The following is a 25,330-nucleotide window of genomic DNA, read 5'->3' on the forward strand; positions in this document are numbered from 1 at the left end:
CATCTCAGTGTTGCAAAGCCACAAGCTCTGCCCACAGGTTAATCATTTCCAAGATCACAAAACTAATACTATTCATTTTGCATTGTTTGCTCTTGAAAGAAGCACTGCACAGGATTGCCCCCATTCTTCTCTGATACTTCATTTTCTAATGGAGAGGAAAAAAATAGTAATATCCATGGATTTGTGCATGATTTTCAGCATTTAAAATTATACTTTAGGTCACGGTGGAGAATCATATGGGCATCCAGATGTTATTGGACTACATTTCTCAGCGGCACTAGCCAGTACAGACAATAATATAGACAATATATAGGCCAGTGTTGGTGAACCTTTTAGGGGCCGAGTGTCCAAACTAAAAGGTTTTCTGGCACTAGGTATTACCCAGTGCTGGGATTTCTGCCCTCCGGGGGCAGGACTTCTGCGGTGGAACTTCTTTTCCCCTGCCCTCCCAAGCCTTCAGCAGCCTCTCCAGAGACCACTGAAGGCCTGGGGGGCGAGAGGGGAAGAAGAGGAACAGTTGCATGCCTCTTATTCCTCCTCCTCCCATGCTGTCCCCAGCCTTCAACTGCCTCCGGAGAGGCATTTGGAGGCTAGGGAGGGTTGGTAAGAAGGAGGAACAGGCGCACGTCTCTTCCTACTCCTCCACTGTCACATGCCGGGGGAAATGGCATCACATGCCAGCTCTGGCATGCATGCCATAGGTTCGCCATCACAGATCTAAGCAATGCATAGACAATAGACAATATAGAGGGATACTGTGAGTAGTTCAGTCTCATCTGACTGGCTTTATGATCAATTCCCCCCACTTTATACAGATGATCTTTTATGCTTTTATTCAGGGGTCGGCAACCTCCGGCCCGCGGGCCGGATGCGGCCCGTGAAGGCCTGGCTACCGGCCCCCGGCTGCTGTTGCCGCCACCGCCGCCACCCGTCGCGGCTTTTCGCCGCTCTGGGCACCGCCATTTTGGGCGGCGAGGTCGCGCGAGACTTCACCGCCATTTTGGGCGAAAAAATGGCGGCGCCCATAGCAGCCTCTGGGGCTATGGGCGCCGCCATTTTTTTGCCCAAAATGGCGGGGGAGGTCGCGCAAGACTTCGCCGCCATTTTGCCGCCCAAAATGGCGGTGCCCAGAGTGGCCGCTGCAGCAGCGGCAGCGGGCCTCTAGGAGGCCCGCTGCCATCTCTGGGACCCTCCAGGAGGGCTCCCAGGGCGGCAGAGGGCCTCTGGGAGGCCCGCTGCCGTCTCTGGGACCCTCCAGGCGGGCTCCCAGGGCGGCAGGGGGCCTCTGCGGTGCCCGCTGCCATCCCTGGGGCCCTGCAGGAGGGCTCCCAGGGAGGCAGGGGGCCTCTGCGGGGCCCGCTGCCGTCTCTGGGGCCCTGCAGGAGGGCTCCCAGGGCGACAGGGGGCCTCTGGGAGGCCCGCTGCCATCTCTGGGACCCTCCAGGCGGGATCCCAGGGCGGCAGGGGGCCTCTGCGGGGCCCGCTGCCGTCCCTGGGGCCCTGCAGGAGGGCTCCCAGGGCGGCAGGGGGCCTCTTGGAGGCCCGCTGCCGTCCCTGGGGCCCTCCAGGCAGGCTCCCAGGGCGGTAGGGGGCCTCTGCGGGGCCCGCTGCCGTCTCTGGGGCCCTGCAGGAGGGCTCCCAGGGAGGCAGGGGGCCTCTGGGAGGCCCGCTGCTGTCTCTGGGGCCCTCCAGGCAGGCTCCCAGGGCGGCAGGGGGCCTCTGCGGGGCCCGCTGCCGTCTCTGGGGCGCTGCAGGAGGGCTCCCAGGGCGGCAGGGGGCCTCTGGGAGGCCCGCTGCCGTCTCTGGGGCCCTCCAGGCGGGCTCCCAGGGCGGCAGGGGGCCTCTGCGGGGCCCGATGCCGTCTCTGGGGCCCTCCAGGCGGGCTCCCAGGGCAGCAGGGGGCCTCTGCGGGGCCCGCTGCTGTCTCTGGGGCCCTCCAGGCGGGCTCCCAGGGCGGCTGGGGGCCTCTGGGAGGCCCGCTGCCGTCTCTGGGGCCCTCCAGGCGGGCTCCCAGGGCGGCAGGGGGCCTCTGCGGGGCCCACTGCCATTTCTGGGGCCTTCCAGGAGGGCTCCGAGGGTGGCAGGGGGCCTCTGGGAGGCCTGGTGCCGTCGCTGGGGCCCTCCAGGGGGTCCTCCAGCACTGGCAGGCCCCCCCCAGCTTTTTTGCCGGTCTCTGACGAGGCCTGGGGCCCCGTCAGGGGCCAGCAAAAATGGGGAGGCCTGGCCCCCGGAGGGTGGAAGCTCCGCCCCCGGCATGCAGCCCCGCCCCTGGAGGATGGAAGCTCCACCCCCCAGCACACAGCCCCGCCCCGGAGGGTGGTAGCTCCACCCCCGGCACATGGCCCCGCCCCGGAGGGTGGAAGCTCCACCCCTGGCTCGTGGCCCCACCCCGGAGGGTCGAAGCTCCACCCCCCCGGCTTCGGCCCCCCAGTCGCCTGAGGGACAGCAACCCGGCTTCTGGCTCAAAAAGGTTGCCTACCCCTGCTTTTATTGAACCACTGTCTTTTGTCCTGAATCTGACTATAAGTTATCCAGTCCTGTTAAATCACACAGAACTCCTAAACAACTGGAAGCTATCTTGAAAAGGCATGCAGTACCATGAGGACAGGGAGAGCCAGTATGGTGTAGTACAATGCTTCCCAAGCTATGTGAAGTGGGAAGCCAGCAATTTTTTTTTCCAGTGCACCAGGGACCCACATCATATTTCTTCACATTGGCTACAATTGTTCCATTCTTTCCTGGAAACTCACTAGGGACTGCCATCCAATGACTCAGGGACTGTCACCAGTCTAAGGAACATCTCTCTGAGTAACACTGGTATAGTGGTTTGAATGATCAGCTAGGACTCTGGGAAACCAGAGGTCAAATCCTTGCTCACCTATGGAAACACTGGGTGACCTTGGGCAAGTCACATTCTCTCAGCCTTGGAAGAAGAGAACATCAAAATTCCTCTGAATAAATTTTTCCAAGAAAACCCTAGCACAAGTTCACCATATGTTGAAGTTGACCTGAAGGCACATAAAGAATATAAACATATTTAGACCTGTCTATGTACTGCCAAGACTGTACAGTTCTCTGAATGAACAGATATTAATTTGCTAGTTAATCGAAGTACAGTCGCCCCTCCTAACTTGCAGATTTGAGATCCGCGACCTTGAATATCCATGGAGGGGTCACCTCCACTATTTTTAATGGTGCATGCGCCCGGCATCCACACACAGGGGCGCACCCCATTCTAGCCTATGGGGCATGAATATGCACGACTCTCCATTTTCACTGGGGGGGGGGCAGAATGGATCCCCTGCGAAAACGGAGGGCCAGCTGTAATTGTATTCTCCAGTGAAACATACACATAGAACAAATTGGACAAGATTCCTCAGCTCAAAAGCGAACACTTCGCTATTGTTCCACTAGGTGGTGCAAGACAGTTCACCTCTATTTTAATTTTGTATTTGCCAGAAATTTTTGGAAGAAAAAGGTCATGAGAGTATAATTTGGAGATAACAGCATTTCTGTTCTGTTCTTAGAAGCCAGAAAACTCAGAAGAGATAGATGATTATGATTTTGTATCGGAGAATAGTTTGTGGCAACTTTCTAAGCATTTGTGCCATAATCTGAAAAGGTCAGTTACGTACATGTGTGCACAGGACTGGATACAGAGAACCAATTTCTCCATTACACACACACACACACACACACACACACACACACACACACATTTTTCAGCAGTGGGGCATATTATACCACACCTGACTGTGAGCTACTTCTAAAACTTCTTTGTGTATCAATGCAGCTCAAGGACACGCTCAAGGACCCCCTTATACAACAAAATTCAAAACCAACAAAACAGTGACACCTTTATTAGCCAACCAAAATGCACAAAATGCATCAAGCAAGGTTTCAAAGCTTCATTGGCTTCTTCAGCAGGCAAAAGATGTTTTAAACATTATACAGGAGAAGGAACATGACAAAGTTAGAATCACAGGTCTACATTCTGTAAGATGTTGTTTCTGTTGTAGTTGATTTGGAGGGACTGCAATGGAGGCAGAGGCCCCATACCTTCTTGGCCATGCAGGGACTGAGACAAAGGGCAGTAAAATTTTATCTCCATTAGAATTAGTAAAGTAACTTTTCTTGGGATCCAGGTTACTCTTAATGTCAGGAAGCCAGAGCACAATCAGTGTTTGGGCATGGAAAGTCTATTTGGAAACCAATTCATGACAGGGAGCAAATCTTGGGCTTCCCCACATCTTTGGACCATCTTCCTCTCACCCTTCACTCCCTATCCCAAAAGGAGGAGATGGTTATTCACAAGAGAACCTCTGAGCACAGTTAAAATTCAAGAATGTATTGACTTTGCTGCACCTTTAGTCAACTAGTCTGCACCTTTAAATGCACCTTGGAAACTTTTAAATATCACACAAGTGTTAAAAGATGTAAGAGCCCTATGAAGAGCAAAAGTGATAAAGAAACAGGGTAATGTGGTACACTAAATACTTTGTTGTTTATCCTTGCATTATCTGAACTTCTGTTTCCTATGTATGAGAAAACTTTGAAAGCAGTGCAGCAGAATAGGGAAATTAGCCATGTTAGTCAGCTCTTTCATGATTCATCATTTCATGAGCCTGTATAAATACAAATATGGATACCTGAATGTGGGGAACTAGAATATTGCAATTCTAATTGAAAGGGATAAATTTATGGTGGCTGGTGAGTGTAGGGCAAAGGGTTAAGAGAAGGAAAGCTTGGAAGCTTGAATAAGCAGTAGGGTGGAAGAAGGGAAAGATTAGCAATTGTGAAACAGTGGCAGAGGAGAGAAGAAAAACAACACTGGAGAGTGGGCAAAAACAAAGACTTTCCAACCCAGACAAAGCTGGTATCAGCTGCACAACCTCTGGAATGAAGGGAAAGCATCAAAAACAATAACTATCACATGATTATATTTGTTTATAAGGAATGAAGGGAAAGCAAGACTGGCCCCCAAAAAGAATTGGTAAAGGAGAAATGAAAGAGAAAGAGTACTACTGTACAGACAGGACTAATGTTACTAACTCAAGCAAAGTTAGGTACTTGCACTCATTCAGGAATGAAAAACAAAGTTATGGAGAACAGTTGAAGGAGTTGGATTTATGTTCAGCTCAAACACATTTAAAAGGTAGTATCATAGTTGTCTTCAAATATCTGAAGCACTTGCCACATTGTGTGAGCTTTTTTTCTGTTTTCCTTGTTGCTCCAGAACCAGAATCTGAATCAATACACAAGAAAGAAGGTGATTTTGAGTAGACATTCAGAACCTCCTAATGGCAAAAGGTACTAGACTGTGATTTTTGGTCAATGATGGGAAATCACAAAAAAGGAATTCAAAGAAATAGCAGGCATGTGCAGGGGTAAAGTCAGAAAAGCTAAAGCGCAGAATGAACTCAGCCTTGCTAAAGAGGTTAAGAACAACAAAAAGGGCTTTTTTGGATATGTCCGCAGCAAAAGGAAGAAGAAGGAAACGATAGGGTCACTGCGTGGAGAAGATGGCAAAATGCTAACAGAAGACAGAGAAAAGGCAGAATTACTCAACACCTTCTTTGCCTCAGTCTTCTCAGAAAAGGCAAAGGGTGCTCAACCTGAGGATAACGGAGCAGAAGACAGAACAGGGGAATTTCAGCACAGAATAAGTAAAGAGATAGTAGAGGAATACCTTGTTAATCTAAATGAATATAAGTCTCCAGGACCAGATGAACTACATCCAAGAGTATTAAAAGAACTGGCAAATGTAATATCGGAGCCATTGGCAATAATCTTTGAGAACTCCTGGAAAACAGGAGAGATCCCAGCTGACTGGAGGAGGGCAAACGTTGTCCCCATCTTCAAAAAGGGGAAAAAAGAGGATCCCAACAATTATCGTCCAGTCAGTCTGACATCAATACCAGGAAAGATTCTAGAGCAGATCATTAAACAGAGAGTCTGTGAACATCTAGAAGGCAATGCCATAATCACAAAAACTCAACATGGGTTTCAGAGAAACAAGTCATGCCAGACAAATCTGATCTCTTTCTTTGATAAAATTACCAGCTTGGTAGATGAAGGGAATGTTGTGGATATAGTATATCTTGATTTCAGTAAGGCCTTTGACAAGGTTTCCCATGATATTCTTACAAACAAGCTTGTAAAATGCGGGCTAGACAAGGCAACTGTTACATGGATCTGTAATTGGTTGACTGGCCGAACCCAAAGGGTGCTCAACAATGGCTCTTTTTCCTCCTGGAGAGAAGTGACCAGTGGGGTCCCACAGGGCTCTGTCCTGGGCCCAGTGTTATTCAACATCTTTATCAATGACCTGGATGACAGAATTGGGAGCACACTTATCAAATTTGCAGATGACACCAAATTAGGAGGAATAGTTAATACTCCAGAGGACAGGACCAACATTCAAAATGATCTGAATAGACTAGAAAGCTGGGGCAAAGCTAACAAAATGAAATTCAACACAGAGAAATGTAAGGTACTGCACTTAGGGCAGAAAAATGAAATGCACAGATATAGGATGGGAGACACATTGCTGAATGAAAGTACATGTGAAAGAGATCTAGGAGCCCAAGTAGACCATAAGTTGAACATGAGTCAACAGTGTGATGCGGCAGCTAAAAAGGCCAATGCAATTCTAGGCTGCATCAGTAAGAGTATCGTATCTAGATCAAGAGAAGTAATAGTGCCACTGTATTCTGCTCTGGTCAGGCCCCACCTGGAATATTGTGTCCAGTTCTGGGCGCCACAATTCAAAATGGACATTGAGAAACTGGAGTGTGTTCAGAGGAGGGCGACTAAAATGGTGAAAGGTCTGGAAACCATGCCCTATGAGGAACAACTCAGGGAGCTGGGGATGTTTAGCCTGGAGAAGAGAAGGTTAAGAGGTGATATGATAGCCCTGTTTAAATATTTGAAAGGATGCCACAAGGGAGCAAGCTTGTTTTCTGCTGCTCCAGAGAACAGGACCCGGAACAATGGATGCAAGCTACAGGAAAAGAGATTCCACCTCAACATTAGGAGGAACTTCCTGACAGTAAAGGCTGTTCGACAGTGGAACACACTCCCTCGGAGTGTAGTGGAGTCTCCTTCCTTGGAGGTCTTTAAGCAGAGGCTAGATGGCCATCTGTCAGGGATGCATTGATTTGGATTTCCTGCATGGCAGGGGGTTGGACTGGATGGCCCTTGTGGTCTCTTCCAACTCTATGATTCTATGATTCTATGATTCTATGATTCTTTGTTTGAGGTGTTTAAGCAGAGGCTGTATGGCCATCTGTACCAGGGGACTGCCAGCGCCAGCCAGAGGTAAGCATGGTTTATACCTTATGACCTGCTATGGCAGGTGTTTTATTAGTAGTTGGTTGTGTATGAAAACCTCATTTATAAAGACTTAATTTTTAACCTATACTTTTTATTTCATGGTATGTAATGTTCTTGTTTTGAGATTTTTTTAGATATGATGCAAGCAGCAGTCCACGTTTTTTTTTTTCTTTAAAAGGAGAAATATAATACAAATCTATACATCAAAATATCAAAGTCAATTCAGACCATGTGGAATGGAGAAGTTGTATGCAAATTCCAAAACTTGTTTCCTGATACAGATTCAGAAGTTAATGTCCACTCAGGCTGATGGAGCAAATTCAGCAACTCTGTTGAAAGGGGCAAAGGAAAAGGAGTAACTTATGCTTCTTTCTTCACCGCTTCTACAGCAACAGTCAAAATGGGATTTGTTTATATCACAAGTAGAGATATCTGTAAAACCAAAATGGCTTCCAGGGATCACAAAACTTATCATTTATGATATGTGTATGAGCCACCAGGCATTATAATAGAGACGGAGACAGCAAAGTGTGAACCACTTGTTAATTCTTTAAAGGACATCAGAAGAATTGTGCTGGATCAGACCAAAGGCCTATGTAATCCAGCATCCAGCTACCTACAAGAGCCAACCAGAGACTTCTAGAAGCCCTCAACATGAAGGTAGCACCCTGTCCCTGTCCCTCCAGAGCTATTATGGCTAAATGACAATTATTTTCTCCATCTTTTGTCCCCTATTCCACTTAGGTTTAACATATGAACCAGCTGTTAAGTCACAACTATCATCTCCTGTTCTAAATGGGATTCAACTCCCCACACCTCTACTGGATTAAATAGACAGGGTGTTGTTTAGCTTTTTTTTTAATGCTCATGCAGATTTAGTAAAAATAATTTTTCAAGCAGCTTACCTCTAGGAGCCATGGCTTGAGTTTTCTGTCCAGCAGAATATCAAACCCAAGAACTTCAAAGCAAACACTGTCACTTCCTGGAGACTGCCCTGGTCTACACATACGGTAAGCATGAAGGACATGTGGCTCTGCTACTATGATTGTCTTCACCACTAATTCCTGGGGAGTTGTACAGAAAACTGGGTTAGCAGAGTGGCATTGTTCTATTTTTTTAAAAAAAATCATTTCATTTTAAATCACATAAAAAGCAGACATTAAAACATATTCAAATATAGAAAGACTAGCCACACAGAAGTAAACACTCTAATCAACAGTCCTTTCCTAGTGAAATAATAAAAGCCCCACAGTAAATTAAAATTAAATGTGATGCTTTAATCAGAAATGCTGAAGTATTCTAGCAATTTTGTCAAATGCCTTAACAAAATATTGAATGTTAAATGGAGCTTCTATTTCTTTGCCCATTTATCACACTCAACACATGAGAAAACACATGAGAAAGTATCTTGCCCCTAAGGAATGATATGACTTCAAAAAGCAAAAATGCTATCAGATTTGCCTTCTAATATAATCCAGCAGCATGAAATGAATACATTAATGTCCAGTCAATGTACATACAAGAGCTTCCACAAATGCATCAAAAACAGTAACTAGCACATGATTATGTTTATTTATATCCTGCTTTTACCAAAAAAAAATGGGACTCAAAGTAGCTAACTAGTGGTACAGTCCCAGCTGAAAAAGTAAGGAGTACTGTTAATATGCCAACATAAACATAAAAACAGCTACTGCATATTAGTTTTCTCTTACTGAAATATCATTCCAGAATTTGGAAACATCAAGGTGATTTGTTTGCAGAAATTCAGTAAACCACTTTATAGAGCGCTTACTGCCTTTATCTTCAGTTTCATCCCGGTCAAAACGCTCATTATGCTTATTCACAGAGTAGTTGGTCAGGTGCATATAAAGCTGGCTCTAAAAGCAAGGGAAGTTTTTAATATAAGGTTCCCTGAAATGTGAGTATTAAAAAAGCAGTTAACAAATGTTTGAAAACAAAAGGGGCAGAGGGAGGGCCACCAAGGGGGAGAGGAAAGATTGCATTATTAAAGATAAAAACATTGCACCATAACACATAATTTAAAGCTGCTTGGTCTCAAGATGAAGTTATTATTGATGTCTAGCACAGGTTCTAATGCAAGGTGGCAAATATGAAATAGAATTACATTTCAGTAACTAGAATTATGCACTGATTTCACACACGATTTTGCTCATTTTTTTCAAACACAGTTCAAAAGCAACAAAAAAACAGAGAACTCAAGGTCAACAAAAGCAATTCACACTGCAATAATTGGCCACCTTTCCCTTCCTTCCTAGAGAGATTCGGTGAGCTTGTAAACAATTTTGCATTGTGATAGGAAGTGCTCTGTTTAACCATAACATCACTTACCAGATTTGAATCATTGGGGGGATGGTACTTCTCTGTGCCCATTCTCACTAAACCATCATGATATAAAAATATTTTTAAAGGATCACAAGAAGTCACCAGAATATATATTCTTAAATCAAATTTGTAGCCTTCCATCAGAAAGGGCTTGTCAAGGTATTCCTGAACTATTAGGTGTTCTTGAGAATGCAACTTTTCTGCACTTCTTGTAAGAGAGATCCTGGTGAAAAGCATGAAGGTATGTTGAAAACAATGAAAGATGAACAAACTGTCAAAAAGACACTTTTAGTTTTGACGATTTAACCAGTCTTATCAATACAGCAATTTAGGTTTATCATTGGCTTAAAGCAGGTCTAAGAAACTTTTTTTGAGGTGGGAAACATCCCCTGACATGTCTGGGCTCCAACCCCCAACACTCACCAATACATATGGGCAAACATCAGGGATGCTAAGATTTGTGGGTTACAACATCCAAAAAGCTATGGATTCCCCTTCTGCCACATACACTATGCCAGCCATATGATAAGGTGTAATGAGTGTCTGGATGTGCCCACTACATCTGAGGCCAGAGTAAGTAAACAGTGTTAAATTACAACCAGCACATTGAAGCCTAAAGGTGTTACAACAATCCTTCTGTGTTACCTATACTGTCACTACAGGAGACCAAAAACTATAGATTTAAATGAGCTTTTTAACTCATGCTGTTTTCCTTATAATTTATCCAACTGCTCTGCTGTAGGCTCAATCAGTTATATTTCCAGTTTCGAAACATGTTTACCCCCAAACAATCCTGACAAGTCAGCCTCTTAAGGGTTTAGCAAACCCATGCTCAACTGGAATGAGTTGTCTTATCTTGATATCTTATTTCAGGCTTCTTTTAAAAGGACCATTTACTTATTAAGATTGTGCTAGATGAAATAGGTGACAAATACATGTCCTCAAGATACTGGATTAGCATCTTGAGAAAAAGGCAATTCTTGTCCACTATTTAATAGGTTAAATTTATTACTATTTTTCCCTTATATGAATAGCATGTTTAACAAAACTCTTATTACTAAATTTGCCTATTAGCTTCCCACAGAAAAGAAAATCCATTCCTAACACACTAATAAAAACAATTCACACTAATAAAAATAGCAAAAGAAACACAAGATCAGTGAATTCATGACAAATCATCTTTATACTGTTCATACCCGTGCCCCATTGCCCCATTAGCTGGCTTGACTATGAACGTTTTCTGCCTGCGTTTTCTTTTGAGTTCTTTTACATAGTTCTGGAATTGTGTATACTCTGCTGGGAAGATCCATGTCCGAGGAATAAAACTATATTCCTGAGGCTGAGATCTGATCATTCTGAAAAACAAAAAAAGTAAGTCAATGTTACAGGTTTTTAATAGTTTGTCATTTAAGCCTGCTCCATTTCAGTGTCATTCATTAAGAGACATGGCCTCTAGCAAAGCAAACTGAGGCAGGTTTACTGCGAAGTAAGAACCACTGAATTCACTGAGGCTCATTCAACTAGGTATGCATAGAAATGCAAATGAACTGTTCCACTGGAGCCAATGCCATCCGTTTCAGTAGTTATGCACCAAAATGATTTAAGATCAACCTATAATATGTAATATCATCACAAAATGTTAACTGGCAGAATAGCAACCATGCAAGCTTAGTGTCCATTCATAGGAAATTGCTGCTCCGTGAACGATTCAAGGATGCTAAAGGTGAGGGGACGATTCCCTGATGTTTCAGAAATGCTTCAGGCTTTCATTTAGGTGCATTTCCCTGACATTTTACTGGCATTTTAGTGGTGTGAAAATCTTCAGGGTCGCCAAGGTCAGAAATGGCTTAGAGGCACACTACAACAACAAAGCCCTGATTTATGCAGAGAGATAGGGGAGTGATTAAATATATATGTATGTGAATTATCATTTCTTCCAGTCACTGAGATTTTCCAAAATAAACTGGCATTTTTGGCCCTTTCAAACAAGTATGGTGTTATGGTTCCAGTATAACAGCCAAGGTTCAAGTCTATAGAATACTGGAATTTGCAGGTGAGGAAACTATTTAAAAGTCTAAGCCAGATAGCTCCTTTTAGTGCCTCACCAAACTACAAACCCCAGGATCCCACAGGATGCAGACATAGCAGTTAAGGCAGAACCGTAGCACGTAACAGACCGCCTAAAAGTGGCGGTCTGCTGGCGTCACCAGCTGCTCCGCAAGGGAGCCGCAGTGGCCAAACTGTGTGACTCCCTCACAGAGCAAAAAGAAGCCCCAAAATGGCGCTTCTTTTGTGCCCCGGATGTGACGCCGCGAGGCGCTAGTGGCACACTCGCAGTGTCACATCCGGGATGTGACGTGCAGATGCTATGCGTCCGCTATGTCAAGATGGCGGCACCCGTGTGGAACGGGCGCCAACATTTTGTACATCCCCAGTATGTACTAGGGTTAGGGGCATCAGGAAGTGACGCCCCTTCCTAACCCTAGTACGTCCTGGGGACGTACTATTCGCCCCTCCAGAACGGCCCATAGTCCTATAATTGTGTAGTGTAAAAGCACCCCTGGATACACCCAGGGTTTGAGGTTTCAATATAATTATATGTAAAGAACAATGTTAAGAAACACAGAGGCAGTCTTATCATATCCCCCGTGTGATAAACAGGAAAGCAAAGAAAGACTTAAGAGGTTTGCTGATACTGTATTAGTCCAGCTAGAAGGTTGTGCAGAACTCCTACCACGGGTGTTCTAATTACTTGTCTTGGTCACAGAAGTTGAATAAAAATCCAAGCGCAGCTGTAAAACCAGGACTGGAGCCAAAAACATCAAGGTCTTGGTACAATAGATAGCCTGTTACAAAGGAGCCCAGCTAATTGCACAATGAAGCACTTAAGAAAAAGAAAAATCAAAATTGGCACTGTAATATTTATTTTATTTCAGGATCCTTATAGTCCCAAAATATTGACTCCGCATCGATTCAATAATTACTGGCAAGGTACCACACATGTAAACTGCATTACTTTCTTGTTTACAGTTCAACATCTGTGATCTTCTTGACACCCTTAATGCCTTGAGGACACTGCAGTTGCATCTTCATTCGAACAAAGGTCTGGTTCAAAGTCATCACATGATTCCTCACTATCTGGTCATTTACAATATAAATTCTCTATACTGTATGTCTGAAGTGTCTTCACTGATAGATATTGCATGTCAGGTTATACAAAACCTCTTTCTGATTTGGGATGATCTGTGATGGCTTTAACACATCCCAGTCATCAAATGATGAACAGACTTGTCAGAAACAGAGGCAAAGCCTCAACATTTTACATTCCAAAGTATACTAACCAATCGATATAGACCCACATGCACATGATAGCCGTTCTTCCCTTAGGAATCAAAAGCACTGTTTCCAGGTCTTACTCAGGAATCCACAAAGGCAGCAATGGGGAATCCAATTAAAAGTCATTGTGGTACAGTTCCATAGGAGAGAGAATCTACTCTATATGGTACCTTCTGTTTTCTCAGGCATCATCTTCTCATTATGGAACTCATAGAAGAACCTCTAAAAGTTACAGAATTTGAATATCATTTGGCACAGACATGCCCTCCTAGAGCCTATGACATAACATGCTCAAGCCTCTTTGAAATGCAAGCTAGTGGGCTTTGAACCAATTTTTTCTCTTGTGTCCCATGCCTCAGCTTGTAAATGAATTAAAATGCCAGTGTGAACGGACAATTGTCTCTCCTTTATTTTCTGGACATTGTTTAAGGGAAGGATATTCCTCTGCTTAGGACTACAAATCATCACAAGAACAACCTTTCAAAATAAGATAAGCACAGTCTGAACATCTATTTCCCATAATCAAGATCAACATATTCTGGATGGGTTTGCACTCCTCCTCAATGGCAGATGAGTAGCCTGAGAAAATTCCATCGTTGTTACTGAGCGCTCCAGTGGCCTTGGGGATCAGATTCCTATTGGCTACCAGATATCTTGATTCCTGAACAGGGACAACCTAGCCACAGTAATTGCTGCACTCATTGCTTCCCATTTAGACCATCACAATGTATTCTACAGAATATTGCTATTACGAATGATGCAAACACTCCAGTTAGACAGGGCCAGCTCTAGATATTTTGCCACCCTAGACGAGAAATATTTTGGTGCCCCCGAGAGCAAGAAGCAGGAGACCCAGGGGAGAGCGAAGGGTGCTTGGCACACATGTGCACAGCCAAGCACCCTTCACTTTCCTGGCGGCTCTCCTGCATCTTGCTCTCTGCGGAGAGCAAAAGGTAGGAGACCCAGGAGAGGACAAAGGGCGCCCTTCACTCCCTTGCTGGCTCTCCTGTGTCTTGCTCTCCACGGAGAACAAAAAGCAGGAGACCCAGGGGAGGGCGAAGGGCGCCAGGCGTGCATGCACACAGCCAGGCACCCTTCGCTCTCCTGTTGGCTCTCCTGCTTTTTGCTCTCTCTCAGCCTCCCTTCCCGGCTGCGCCCCTAAACTTTTGCCGCCCTAGGCAGCTGCCTAGGTGGCCTATATGGGTGAGCCGGCCCTGTAGTTAGAGTAAAATGAGTAAGCCAAAACACCATACTGAAATTATATGACACTCATTCTAAAGGGCAGTGGCTGCCAATACATTTCTGGGCCAAGTTCAAGGTGTTCAAGCCCAAAATACCTTCAAATCTCAATATTAAAGGCAGTGCCTCTCCCCACTACTGAGATACTGTATAATGAGGGAAAGTCCTCTTTGTCCTGCCCTTGAGGAAAACCCACCATCCAGATACATGAAGAAAGGGCTTTCTCAGTTGTTGCACCATGGTTGTGGAATGTCTTCCCTATGAAAGATGATAGGCTGTTTTTGAAGTGCTTTAGGCTGTTTTTATTGACTGCATTCCATCCAGAGGCATGCTGAAATAGGGCATGTTAGAAATATTCTAAATCATTAACTAATAATACAATGAAAATCCAGACAACATAACTTAACTCAGAACTCTAAAAGATTTTTTAACATGGGCCTACATACAGTTTATATTCTGCTTTCCTGTGGGACCAGGATTCAGAGGTAGAGAACCTGCTTTTCATGCAAAAGTTCCCAGGCTCAACCCAGACCAAAATTAAAAGTAGCAAAGATCCCTAAAATGAAAACCTGTAACCTACTATTAGCCTCAGTATACAGCTGTTTGATATGTGCTTTCTGTACCTCTCCTTTTTTACATCCAGCTCATAAGACTTGAAAGTCCTTACTAAGAGCAGATATAAATAGTATTTAATATTTAAAATTTCTCATCCTTGCCAAAAAAGGAGTGCTTTCACACTTGGAGGTATCTGAAAGGGGGGGGGGGGGGGCTATCAACCACCAAAACTGCTTTCATCCCTATGTGAGAATGAAAAGATGAGCAACCATTCGTTTCTCATTTGTAGTTGTCTTTGACCAAATACAATTGTTGCAGAAAAGTCCTGAAATGTGAAAAGTCGTTTTTTTAAAAAAACTATGTGCAAAAAGTCTTGCAGATTTACCGAGCAGAGAGCAAACTTTCAAAATGTTTCACTCTCATGTGAAAAAGCAAAATAAGTAAAATTTACTTCCTTAAATAAGAATACTGACAAATAAATCACAGATGGGGAAAACCAAAGGAGTTCTTCTAAGAGACTGAAGATTAGATTGTGCAATTTTACAATGGAGCATATCTCTGCAAAAGGAAATTTTAAACCAGCCACAAGAAACAAATAAACTGACTGCAACAGATTATGACAGTTCATGGGGTCTATTGCCTTATTTTGCTGTGGCACTGAATTGCACATCAGAACATATTAACTTATCAAGGTAACAAAGAATGGAAAGGTAGTAACAAAAATATGGAGCAAGACAGCACATTGCCACATACAATTGCCTGAGCTGATTTTTTCAGACATATCATTCACATGTCACTGTTCCTTTTTCAGTCACTAAGTTGCCTCTAGACATCATTATCAGAACAAGAGGAAAGAGGAGCTTTGTTTTGTCATATCTGCAGTATGTTTACTCGAAATAACTACAAACAATGTTCCATGTGTATACAAACATATGTTTTTCTCTGCTTCTATGAGATTAATCCTTTGGGGAAAAGGTTAATTACTCACTTATAAGTTACTTCCCTTTTGCCCAGATGTTCTCTGTTTCTATTCCAGGCATCCCCATTTCTCACCTAAGGCACAGTTTTTGAGTTTGATTTCCAAGGGTAGTTTAACAAATTAGGGTCACAAGAACCTCAACACAGCTGGAGCTCCAGACAGACAGCACTGCTTCCAAGTGCTCCCATTTCTATGTATGGAAAGAATAGGCTATTTTATTTCTTGAGTGGAGTAATAAGTACAGTGATCACAGAACATGAATTAAAAGGGAGAATATTATATTTCTCATTGTTGCAGCCTCCTCATCAGAAATAATGGGGTGAGGAGTTTCTGTTTTTGGAAGGCTCCAGGGGCAGTGTTTTTACAGCGCGCCTGCGTTATAGGCAGGCACTACATATGCGGTTACAGCATATGCTGGAAGCCATGCTGGAAAAACTGCTCTTGCGCCCTGGAAGAAGTAATGGGGCGTGAGCCTGCGGTTCACACCCCACACCGCACCATGTGCACGAGCCCCATTACTTCTAATGGGGCTCAACCATATGCGTTTTCCCTTACATGGGGGAGTCCGGAACGGGTCGCCACGTAAGGGAAGGCTGTGCTGTACTTTAAGTAAGTTGCCCCCAGCCCCACGGACTCCATGAATACTGGGAGAAAAAGAAAATCACAAGTAGATGTCCATTCGTTATTATATTTTTGTTTCCCTTCTTTAAAAAAAACTTTTTGCATCGCCCAAGCCTTATGCAGCCCACAATGGATACTGCTTTTGAAAATGTGGCACCCAGCTAAACCAAAGTTGCCCAACCAATGTTAGTTGCATAAAGAATGAAAAACAATGAGCTGTTTCAACATTATATTAGTAGAAAAGGTATAATAACAACTAGGACAACTCATGCTAACAAACCCACTCTTGACTAAGTCATAATGAGTGGCCCAACGCAGGTGCAATACTAGTGCAAGCATAATCAAAATAATGACACTAGTAGAATGATGGAAATGTAGTTTCCGCTAGGAGAATCTTGGCACCTGACCAGCATATCTCAACCTTTGGTACTCTGGATATTTTGCCTTCAACTCCCCAAATTTCTGACCATTGGCTATACTGGAAGATACTTCTAAGTGCTGAAGTCCATAAACTATGGAAGGGCTGACACTGAGAACCACCACACTAGAAGAATGACACCACTAGATACAGCCCCATATAAACATCCTGAGGACAGTATGTTGAAAGACTGCCTATGACAACATATCATATTGACAGACTGCATATGGGACTACCATGATTCAGATTGGTTAAATCTCTCCAGGGCTCTTTCTAATTCTTCACACACACAAGCCCTATTAAGCTGTCCAATTCTATTGCTTGCTATGGGAAAACTTTACACTACACAGTATGAATGCAAGAAGAGCTGGTCCATCTAGTCCACCATCCACTTTCCCACAGTGGCCCAACAGAAGATTCCAAGAAGTTCACAGGTAGGATATGAGGGTTGTGCCCATTAGGTCCGTTAACTGTTCATACCAATTAACAGTACTACACATAACTTCTGAATACAGATGATGTGACGAGGTTAGACTGAAAGATCCATTTCCAATGGATCTTTAACAAACCACCAGGGCCCTGGTCACCTCATGAAAAGCAGACTTTGTAATCTACATTCTAGCCAAAAGCCCCCCACTGTTTGTTTGTTTGCTTTTTAAATAAAAGGGTAAATTACTTGGTCATGTTTCTTGCTAAGAAATCCTTCCTACAGATCTCACCCATTCCTGGAAAATGGTTGATTCTCTGGGAAAGAAAAGAAAAAGAATACAGACATTAGAAAGAGGACCTGGGACAGATGAATATTTTAAACTTGTTGTTAAATAGGTTGCTACAAGCACAAGAGATTATTATTAGTTATGTCAGATAGGCCTTGAAAAAGTTCTTCACTAGCACTGATCTGTTGTTATTATTACACCTCATCATGCATGGAATTTTTCTTCAATACCACATTTGATATTGCTATAATCACACATGGAGGTTTAACAACATTCTCCTCTTGGGCAGAGGCACATGGCTCTGACATCCCTGGGGCAGTTTTAACTTTAAAGGCGCTATCCAGAGTACTAAACCCTACTCCCAAAATAGGCTCAACACACAAGATAACTTCTTTAATGTTCACAAAAAAAAAAAAAAAACCTGGAGTGGGTTCACCAACACTCTGGTATCAGAGCCATCTGCCTCCACTGCTAGGAGGAGATATATGGAAGTTGCCACAATGATGCCAAACAAATCTACCAAATTTGTTTGATCTGCCAAACAAGTGCCCAAACATACTGTCCTTATGGTCCTATGCCAGCTGTTCATTGCCATTAACTGTGTTCTGGGCAATTAGGTTTTCTTTAAGTAAAAGTGAGACAAGAAATTCAGAACAAGTAGAAGACGAAAAGTCCAAAAGGCAAGAACAAGGGGGAAAGGGATAGTTGAAATTCTTCCCAGCTGCTGCACCCTATTTGGCACTCATGACAAGAAACTGTGGATAGCTTATTCCAGTGGTTATCAGTTTAGAACAGATATATGATCTGATTTGTATTAAGGGATTATTTATGTCTGTACAGAGATGTACAACCATCATACCAATTTATTTGTTGTATGCAACGGATACACCAAGACTTCTCACGTTACCTGCTTGCAGATGAACAAGAAACGTTAATATTGTCCTTCCTCTTTCAGTGCACTTGATGCACTTGTTTTAAAAAGGGCAATCCACCTGCACCATACATATAATCAATTTGCACATTCTCCCTGTATAAGACACTTTGCGACCAATACACCAGACAGACATAATCAGGAAACACTGCTCTTGCTTCCTGCAAAAAGGTTTTGTGTGGAAGCATTCTATAAAAAGCAGCCATCCAATATTTAGCCTTTCTCCTCCCAAGCTCTAAACAAGGCAGAAATATTACAGTTAGCCCAGGAAGAAGATGTATTAGATATGCCTTTTTTTCCCATCACTAAAGTCTATCATCAGAGCACTTCTGGTTAACAGTTATTCCATCAGAGGGCAGGATGGTTTACCAGTTCAAAACTCTAAGCCAGCTTCTTACTCATACAATATTCTACCTATTGGCCCATTTAATACTGATTACAATATATCCCCTGGATATACCAGGCACAAAATATTTTTATTATTATTAAGCCTTATTTATATAGCACTGTAAATTTACAAAAACAATAAATGAGGGTCACATTAGAAAAGTCTCCTAAAGGCCTAAAATCCACTCAATGCTGCACCAAATAAAACTAAATGCTCTTCCTGGAGTATAGCCAAAGTAATTTACCTGTGGAGAACTAAATACCTGAGAACAAGATAGCTTTCTCAGGCAACATGAACTAAAGACATTTATATTTTACTACCTAAAGTGCTTCAGAACTCTTATTTCATTGCTTCATTTACAATCTCAGTCAAGGTTCCCAGTGCTTTTCAGTGCGTTCTTTTTCTTACCTGATAGTTTCGGAGTTCAGCAATCTTTTCCTGTTGTACAGCACAATCACTCCAAATCAGATTTGCAGTCTCGTCTTCATCACGAGTCTTGATATACCCCATCTCTTCTATTACTACCCGGACTGCAATAGAGAAATGAAGACAACAAAATTAAATTAGCTATATAGACTTCCAGGGGAGTCAGTGTCATGTAATGTTTGAACAATGGACTATGACTCTGGAGACCAGAATTCAAATCTTCACTCAGCCATGAAAACCCAGTAGGGACCTTGGACAAGGCACAGTCTCTCACCCTCAGAAGATGGCAATGGCAAAAAAACACCCTCTGAACAAATCTTGACAAGAAAATTCAGTGATAGGACCGCCTTAGGGTTGCCATCTATTGGAAATGACCTGAGCACACACAACAATAAGACTTCCAGAAAAAAGACCAATAAATTTTGTGATTTGGTCATATGGAAGTATTTAACACATAGGTAATTAAGAATATTCACGCTGTTCAATATTCAGTTTTGCAGATCAGATTCTACCTATTGCTTTATTATGACTGATTAGCAACAAATATTAGCTTGATAATGGAACTGATAAGAGCTTCTAGATTGATTCCCAATGTAATAAGTTATTTAGATTTAATAAGTTATTCAGTGCTTCTTATAGCATCTGATGTGGAGGGGCAACCAATGATTTTTCTGAATGTACCAGGGCCTAGCGCCATAATTGCTCCCATTGTCTACATGTGTTTTCTTCTTTCCTGGAAGGTCTCCTCAGGCCAACAGCTCATGGCTCAAAGGCCAGTACTGATCCAGATATCATGACTTTGAAAAGCACTGATGTAGATCTCAAATGAATCTCTGATTTCAGTTCTGAAGCAACACATTGACCTCGAAATTATGTAGCATGTCTTACTAGGTTCACTTGATAGACAAAGATGATTTCATACTAAACAATCAAATGGGTGTATGTTCATATGCACACAAGAGTTTGGTTGAATATCTCTACATCAATACTTTGGATTGCTCCATTTTAGCTGGGAATTGCCACTGGCCATTCCAGCACATGTATCTGTTGCAACAGGAAAGTAAGGAGAGAAGTCACAGTTATAGATGATGGAAGACAACGTACCCACAAAAAAAGCAAATAAAATCCCAAATAACGACAAATCAATAATAATCCCTGACTTAGCGATGCAAGAGATTTACAATGAAGCAAAAGGGAAATCAGAAGACCCTGTCATATTTCACTTTGTATAAACATCTTCCACAGAAGCCAGCCTTCTGGATACTTGCCATATGACTTCTCCAGATAATGACGTTCTTACTCTGAATGGTGATTATGGGAACAATATTCAAATGACAGCACTGATTATAGCACCCTTGTCATAAGCTCCAAATCTAAGAACTAATTTCCTGTGACTGAATTCAGAAGGCAAAATGCCAAACTCCAACTCAGTTTTTTTGAAAAATTAAAAACCGTGCTCCTTGCTCTTTTGTAAGTCAAGTGTAAAATTAATGTGAAATGGGTGAATATTTTGAGATTAATGCAATGTGAGTAGTCCTGTTAAATGTTAGATGCGGTAATGATTCAATAGAAGGCCATTAACGTGCACTTTTCAGCAAATGTGCAAGTTATTAAAGAGCCAGGGCTAAGGTTTTAAGCAAGAACACAAGCATCTTTTTTATACAAAGTCATATTAAGTTATACTAAGTCAGGCCTGTACAGACTGCCAAAATAAAGCTGCTTCAAGTCTCCTAAGAATCCGGAAGCTGCGCCAAAGCTGCACTCCAGTGCTTAGGAATGGAGTGTGGCTTTGGTGCGACCTCCGGACTCTTAGGACCCATGCATCATTTAAATAGCATACCACCAAAGAGACTCAAAGCAGCTTTATTTTGGCAGTCTGTAACAGGCCTCAGTATGGAAAATATAGTCCACACTTACTGGTAAAAGCTCTCCAGGGTTTCAGGCAGAATTTTTTGCCAGACCTACCTGGCAATGCCAAGAACTGGGCCTGGAGCCTTCTACACACAAAGCATGTGCTCCAGCATGGAGGTGTGGCTACCATCCCTCAAGTGATGCTTCAACTAAGCATAAATCAACACAAGTTTAGGGTGCTGGATTCTAAGCTCAAATATTAATTTGTTCAAAGCATCTGTAAGTACCACTTCCACAGAAAAGGTGAGAATGATGTACTTTTATGTGATACATTAAGTAGGTTACTTGGAGCTTTTTCATAGCTGTGTGTGTGCACGTACACACCTTCAAGTTGCCTGTCAACTTATGGTGATCCCATGAATTTCATAGGATGTTCTTAGGCAAGAAATACTTAGAGGTGGTTTTGCCAGTTCCCTCTTCTGAAATAGAGCCTACAGCACTTGGTAATCATTAACAATCTCCCATCCAAGTACTAAACAGGGCTGATCCTGCTTAGCTTCCAGGATCAGACAGAATTTGATGCCTTTAAGGCAGTGATTCCAAAACTTTGGTTCTCCAGATGTTTGGGGCTTCAGTTCCCAGAATTTCTGAGTCTTGATCAAGTTGGTTGGGGCTTCTAGGGGTTAGTCCAAAGCACCTGGAGGCCCAAAGTTTGAAAACCACTGCTTTGGGGTATTTAGACCATAATAGCAAAGCACGTTAAGAAAAATTAATTCCCTAGTAGCATACTCTATGGTAATTTAAATTATAAGCTTTAATTAGCTACGTAACTCCCTTTTCTCAATCCATTTTTCTTTATTCTTATCACTTGATTAGCTGTAAGGTAAGCAGAATATGGAGCTTGCTACCAATCTCATATTTTGTGCCAGCAACATTCGCAGTGATGGCTCCATGCTTTTTCTTCTCTCTGACTTTTCTTCTTATTGTGCTTTGGAAAGACAGGTTTGAACGCAAACTCAGAGAAGAGCTTCCTTGATTATCTGTAAAGGGGGGAAAGAAACAGTTTTTTTAAAAAATGCGCTTACCACAAAGTACTAAAGTGAATTAGAAACACAGAAAGTCACTTAATTTCATGGTTTAGGGACACCTACCAAAATGCATAAAGAATTACAGTCCTTTGAAAACAGTGACTTTACAATACTGGCTTAGGATCAGAATAGACAGCTGCAACCCTCCAGATGTTGTTGGACTAGAATTTCCATGAACTCATACCACTGACTATTCTGGTCAAGGCTGTTAGGAGTTGCAGGCCAAAAACATTGACAAGGCAATAGATGCCCATCCCTCCTTTAGGACAGTAATATATTACAAATACATTGAAACAAGCTGCAACCTATTCACTATCTCATATACAGTGAAACTGTGAAACCACAAGTGGTTTCCTCACTGTGTAAACATACAACACAGAATACATATATGTACAACAGTAAGCATCTAATCCCAGCTGTTTTAGTCCTAGTAGCCTTTTTTTGATGATATGAAAGCCTTAAAAACAAAAGTGGAGCATGTCAATTATTAGGACATATGCATGATGATGGGAGTGAATACTGAAACCCAATGCAAAATCATGTGCAAGAATGTTTGAAATGGCCCTCAGCTATTAAATAAAACCAAGATACAAGGTTTTAATAATAAGCAGCCTACCTCCCTCATTGGGCAAGGATGGCATTATCACTGGAAAGTCACAATAGCAGAGCCCAAATCCTGTCACACACGCTCAGGAAGCTTAAAAGGCCTTGCAAGCCAATCCCCTGAAACTCGTCGTCATACCATGTCAGTTCAAGACTGTGGCAAAACCCAGTTCCAAAAAAGAAACAGATGCCTGCATTTGAAGAGAGTCAAAGAGTCAAATGCATGGTTATGAAGAGGTTATTACACTAATTCCTGGTGTTTGACAGAATGCAAAAATCCTAGAGTGGACGCTTGGTATCTACTGGGGTTTGGTTCCAGGGCCCTCCGTGGATACCAAAATCATTGGATGCTCAAGTCCCATCAAAAACAGTGGCATAGTGAAATGATGTCCCTTATATTAAATGTCAAAATCAAGGTTTGCTTTCTGGGATTTACATATTTTGGAATATTTTCAATCTGTGGATGCTTGAATCCATGGATAAAAAAGCCCATAGAAAAGGAGGCCCAACTGTACTTCATAAAGCTTAGAATCAGATAAAGGTGAAAATTAGCAAATGAATCCTCAGCCAGCAAAATCAAGCCTGGGCCTTAGTTTTGACACACTACATGAATCAACTGATGCCCCCAAGTTTTATGCTAATCTTAGTTAACAATATGGATTAAAATCCTCCATTAGTAACTTTCCAAACAGAAGGGAGGCTGGGGATTAGAAATATGGGGTAACATTAGATCCAGGATGAGAACAGTGGGTTGGAAATGTGCCAAGAAACCATATACTGTTTCTAATGAGTCAGTCTTCTCTGATAGCCATTTTTAGGATTACAACGTACAGACCAAACTTGCAACTACTTGTGAAACAGGGCTCTTAGTCCTATGTATGCATTTTGTAAAGGTAATCATTAAAATGGCAGAAGAAGGATATAACAAATGTATTAAATATTCTTTTGTGTTATTCTTTTTAAGATACCACAAATGTATTAAGTATTCTTTTGTGGCACTCTTATTATTAAGACACCACAAATGTATTAAGTATTCTTTCCGCACGTCAAATCCTATCCTTCCCCAAAAGTTGCCAGCTGCCACTTTCACTGCATCAAGTCAACAAAGGTCATTCAAGACCAAAAGCAAAACAGAACACAGGGTTCACAATATGCCACTCTACCACATTTGCTACCTACAGCAATCCAGGGGACACAGAAGGTCTTTACATGAACCCTTCCATGTTTAATTACTAGGAGGAGCAGAGGGTCAATGAAGTTATAAATGTTGAGAGATTTAGGAGAGAGGAAAAATAGTGTATCTTCTTCCAGCCCAGCTTTTAAAATGTGGAATCCACTAAAACAAGATTTAGGCATAGACACCAACTTAAGGCTTTGAAAGGGGATTGGACCAATTTATGAAAGAACAGGCCATCAATGACTGCAACTCATGATGTCTAGATATTGCCCCCAGTATCACAGAAAATATGGCTCTCATATCCTCCAACTGTCCTGATTTGGCAGAGATGATTCTCATTAACCCTCTGTTATTTTTTTTTCCGGCTGCTTTTAAAATGTTCCCATTTTTCTCTCCTCCTCCAACTTCCCTCCTTTGTTCTCAGCTTGCAAACCGAGTTCAAAGTGTAAAAATAATTTTCCCTAAAATAACATAACAGGGGAAAGATAGGGCAGAATCTTGCCCTTCCCAGTACAGTAAGGCAAAAGCAAACTGCTGCAGCCTCTCTTAGCTTGTGTGTTCCTCCTCATTAATAACCATCTTGACCCCACTCTGATGCTGCTTGGTCTCATGTGCCCTAGTTTAAATCTGTGAGGTATTGGAGGGTATGGCTGTCAATAGCAGTTGCTCAGGAACATCAGCAAGAGGTTGGTATTGAACTCATATCTTGCTGTGGGCATCACATAGGGAAGTGGCTGGTCACTGTGGAGAAATAAAACACAGAAGTAAATAGGTCACTGGTTGGAGCCATAAGTGATCTTCTTAGGTCTGTACAGCAGCTTTACAATGTTTCTGACTAATGCATAAAATATTAGTCTTAAAAGGACAAGAGGAAAGCCATGCCTCTAGAAGCCCGAAAAATGCAATAAGCACTGAGAGAATGACTCAGTACTTTTGTCTCAGGTTCAGTAAATTACCAGAGTGTTAAATGTGCTTAATGTCTGGGAGAACTGCAGTGCTTTTCTAGCCAATTATGGACTTAACTGTACTCACACTTACAAGCCTACACTTTCCTAACAGCTTCCCTGGACTATACACAATTTCATGTGAAGATGACAAGAAAAAGCTGTTTGAAAAAATATCTACAGAAGATGTGCAGACCCTTTTGGACCGAAAGAATCATATCCAGCATCAACCTGCACACACAGTCTTCCTATGTGTGCACCTCAACACACAGGAATTGAAAGGAGGAAAATCAATTGTTTTCATGGAACACAGTCCAAATACACCAACCATTATGCAAAAAACACTATGCCTATTTTTCCCAAAGGTTTAAATATTTTTA

The 25,330-nt window shown here is 42.6% G+C and overlaps 1 protein-coding gene across 10 annotated transcripts in view; it reads right to left on the bottom strand.

The window, feature by feature from the left end:
- TTLL7 (tubulin tyrosine ligase like 7) overlaps window positions 1-25,330 on the bottom strand; it is a 202,131-nt gene that overhangs the window by 58,313 nt on the left and 118,488 nt on the right. For 4 of the 10 annotated variants that reach the window (XM_089515542.1, XM_089515539.1, XM_089515540.1 and 1 more), the window contains 8 exons: window positions 22,843-23,020; window positions 22,047-22,178; window positions 19,270-19,391; window positions 17,503-17,570; window positions 10,875-11,033; window positions 9,685-9,901; window positions 9,048-9,212; window positions 8,241-8,399 (listed from right to left, as the gene is read on the bottom strand). In XM_089515542.1, the coding sequence (XP_089371668.1) occupies window positions 8,241-8,399; window positions 9,048-9,212; window positions 9,685-9,901; window positions 10,875-11,033; window positions 17,503-17,570; window positions 19,270-19,391; window positions 22,047-22,178; window positions 22,843-22,867 (1,047 nt within the window). In that variant the 5' untranslated portion in view covers window positions 22,868-23,020. Of the gene's footprint in view, window positions 1-8,240; window positions 8,400-9,047; window positions 9,213-9,684; window positions 9,902-10,874; window positions 11,034-17,502; window positions 17,571-19,269; window positions 19,392-21,969; window positions 22,179-22,842; window positions 23,021-25,330 lie in introns of those variants that run through there. The other 6 variants (XM_089515544.1, XM_089515538.1, XM_089515537.1 and 3 more) reach the window with 3 other exon arrangements.

This window comes from Sceloporus occidentalis, unplaced genomic scaffold (genome assembly GCF_023333645.1).
Source record: "Sceloporus occidentalis isolate IW3139 unplaced genomic scaffold, rSceOcc1.0.p SCAF_3, whole genome shotgun sequence".
NCBI lineage: Eukaryota > Metazoa > Chordata > Lepidosauria > Squamata > Phrynosomatidae > Sceloporus > Sceloporus occidentalis.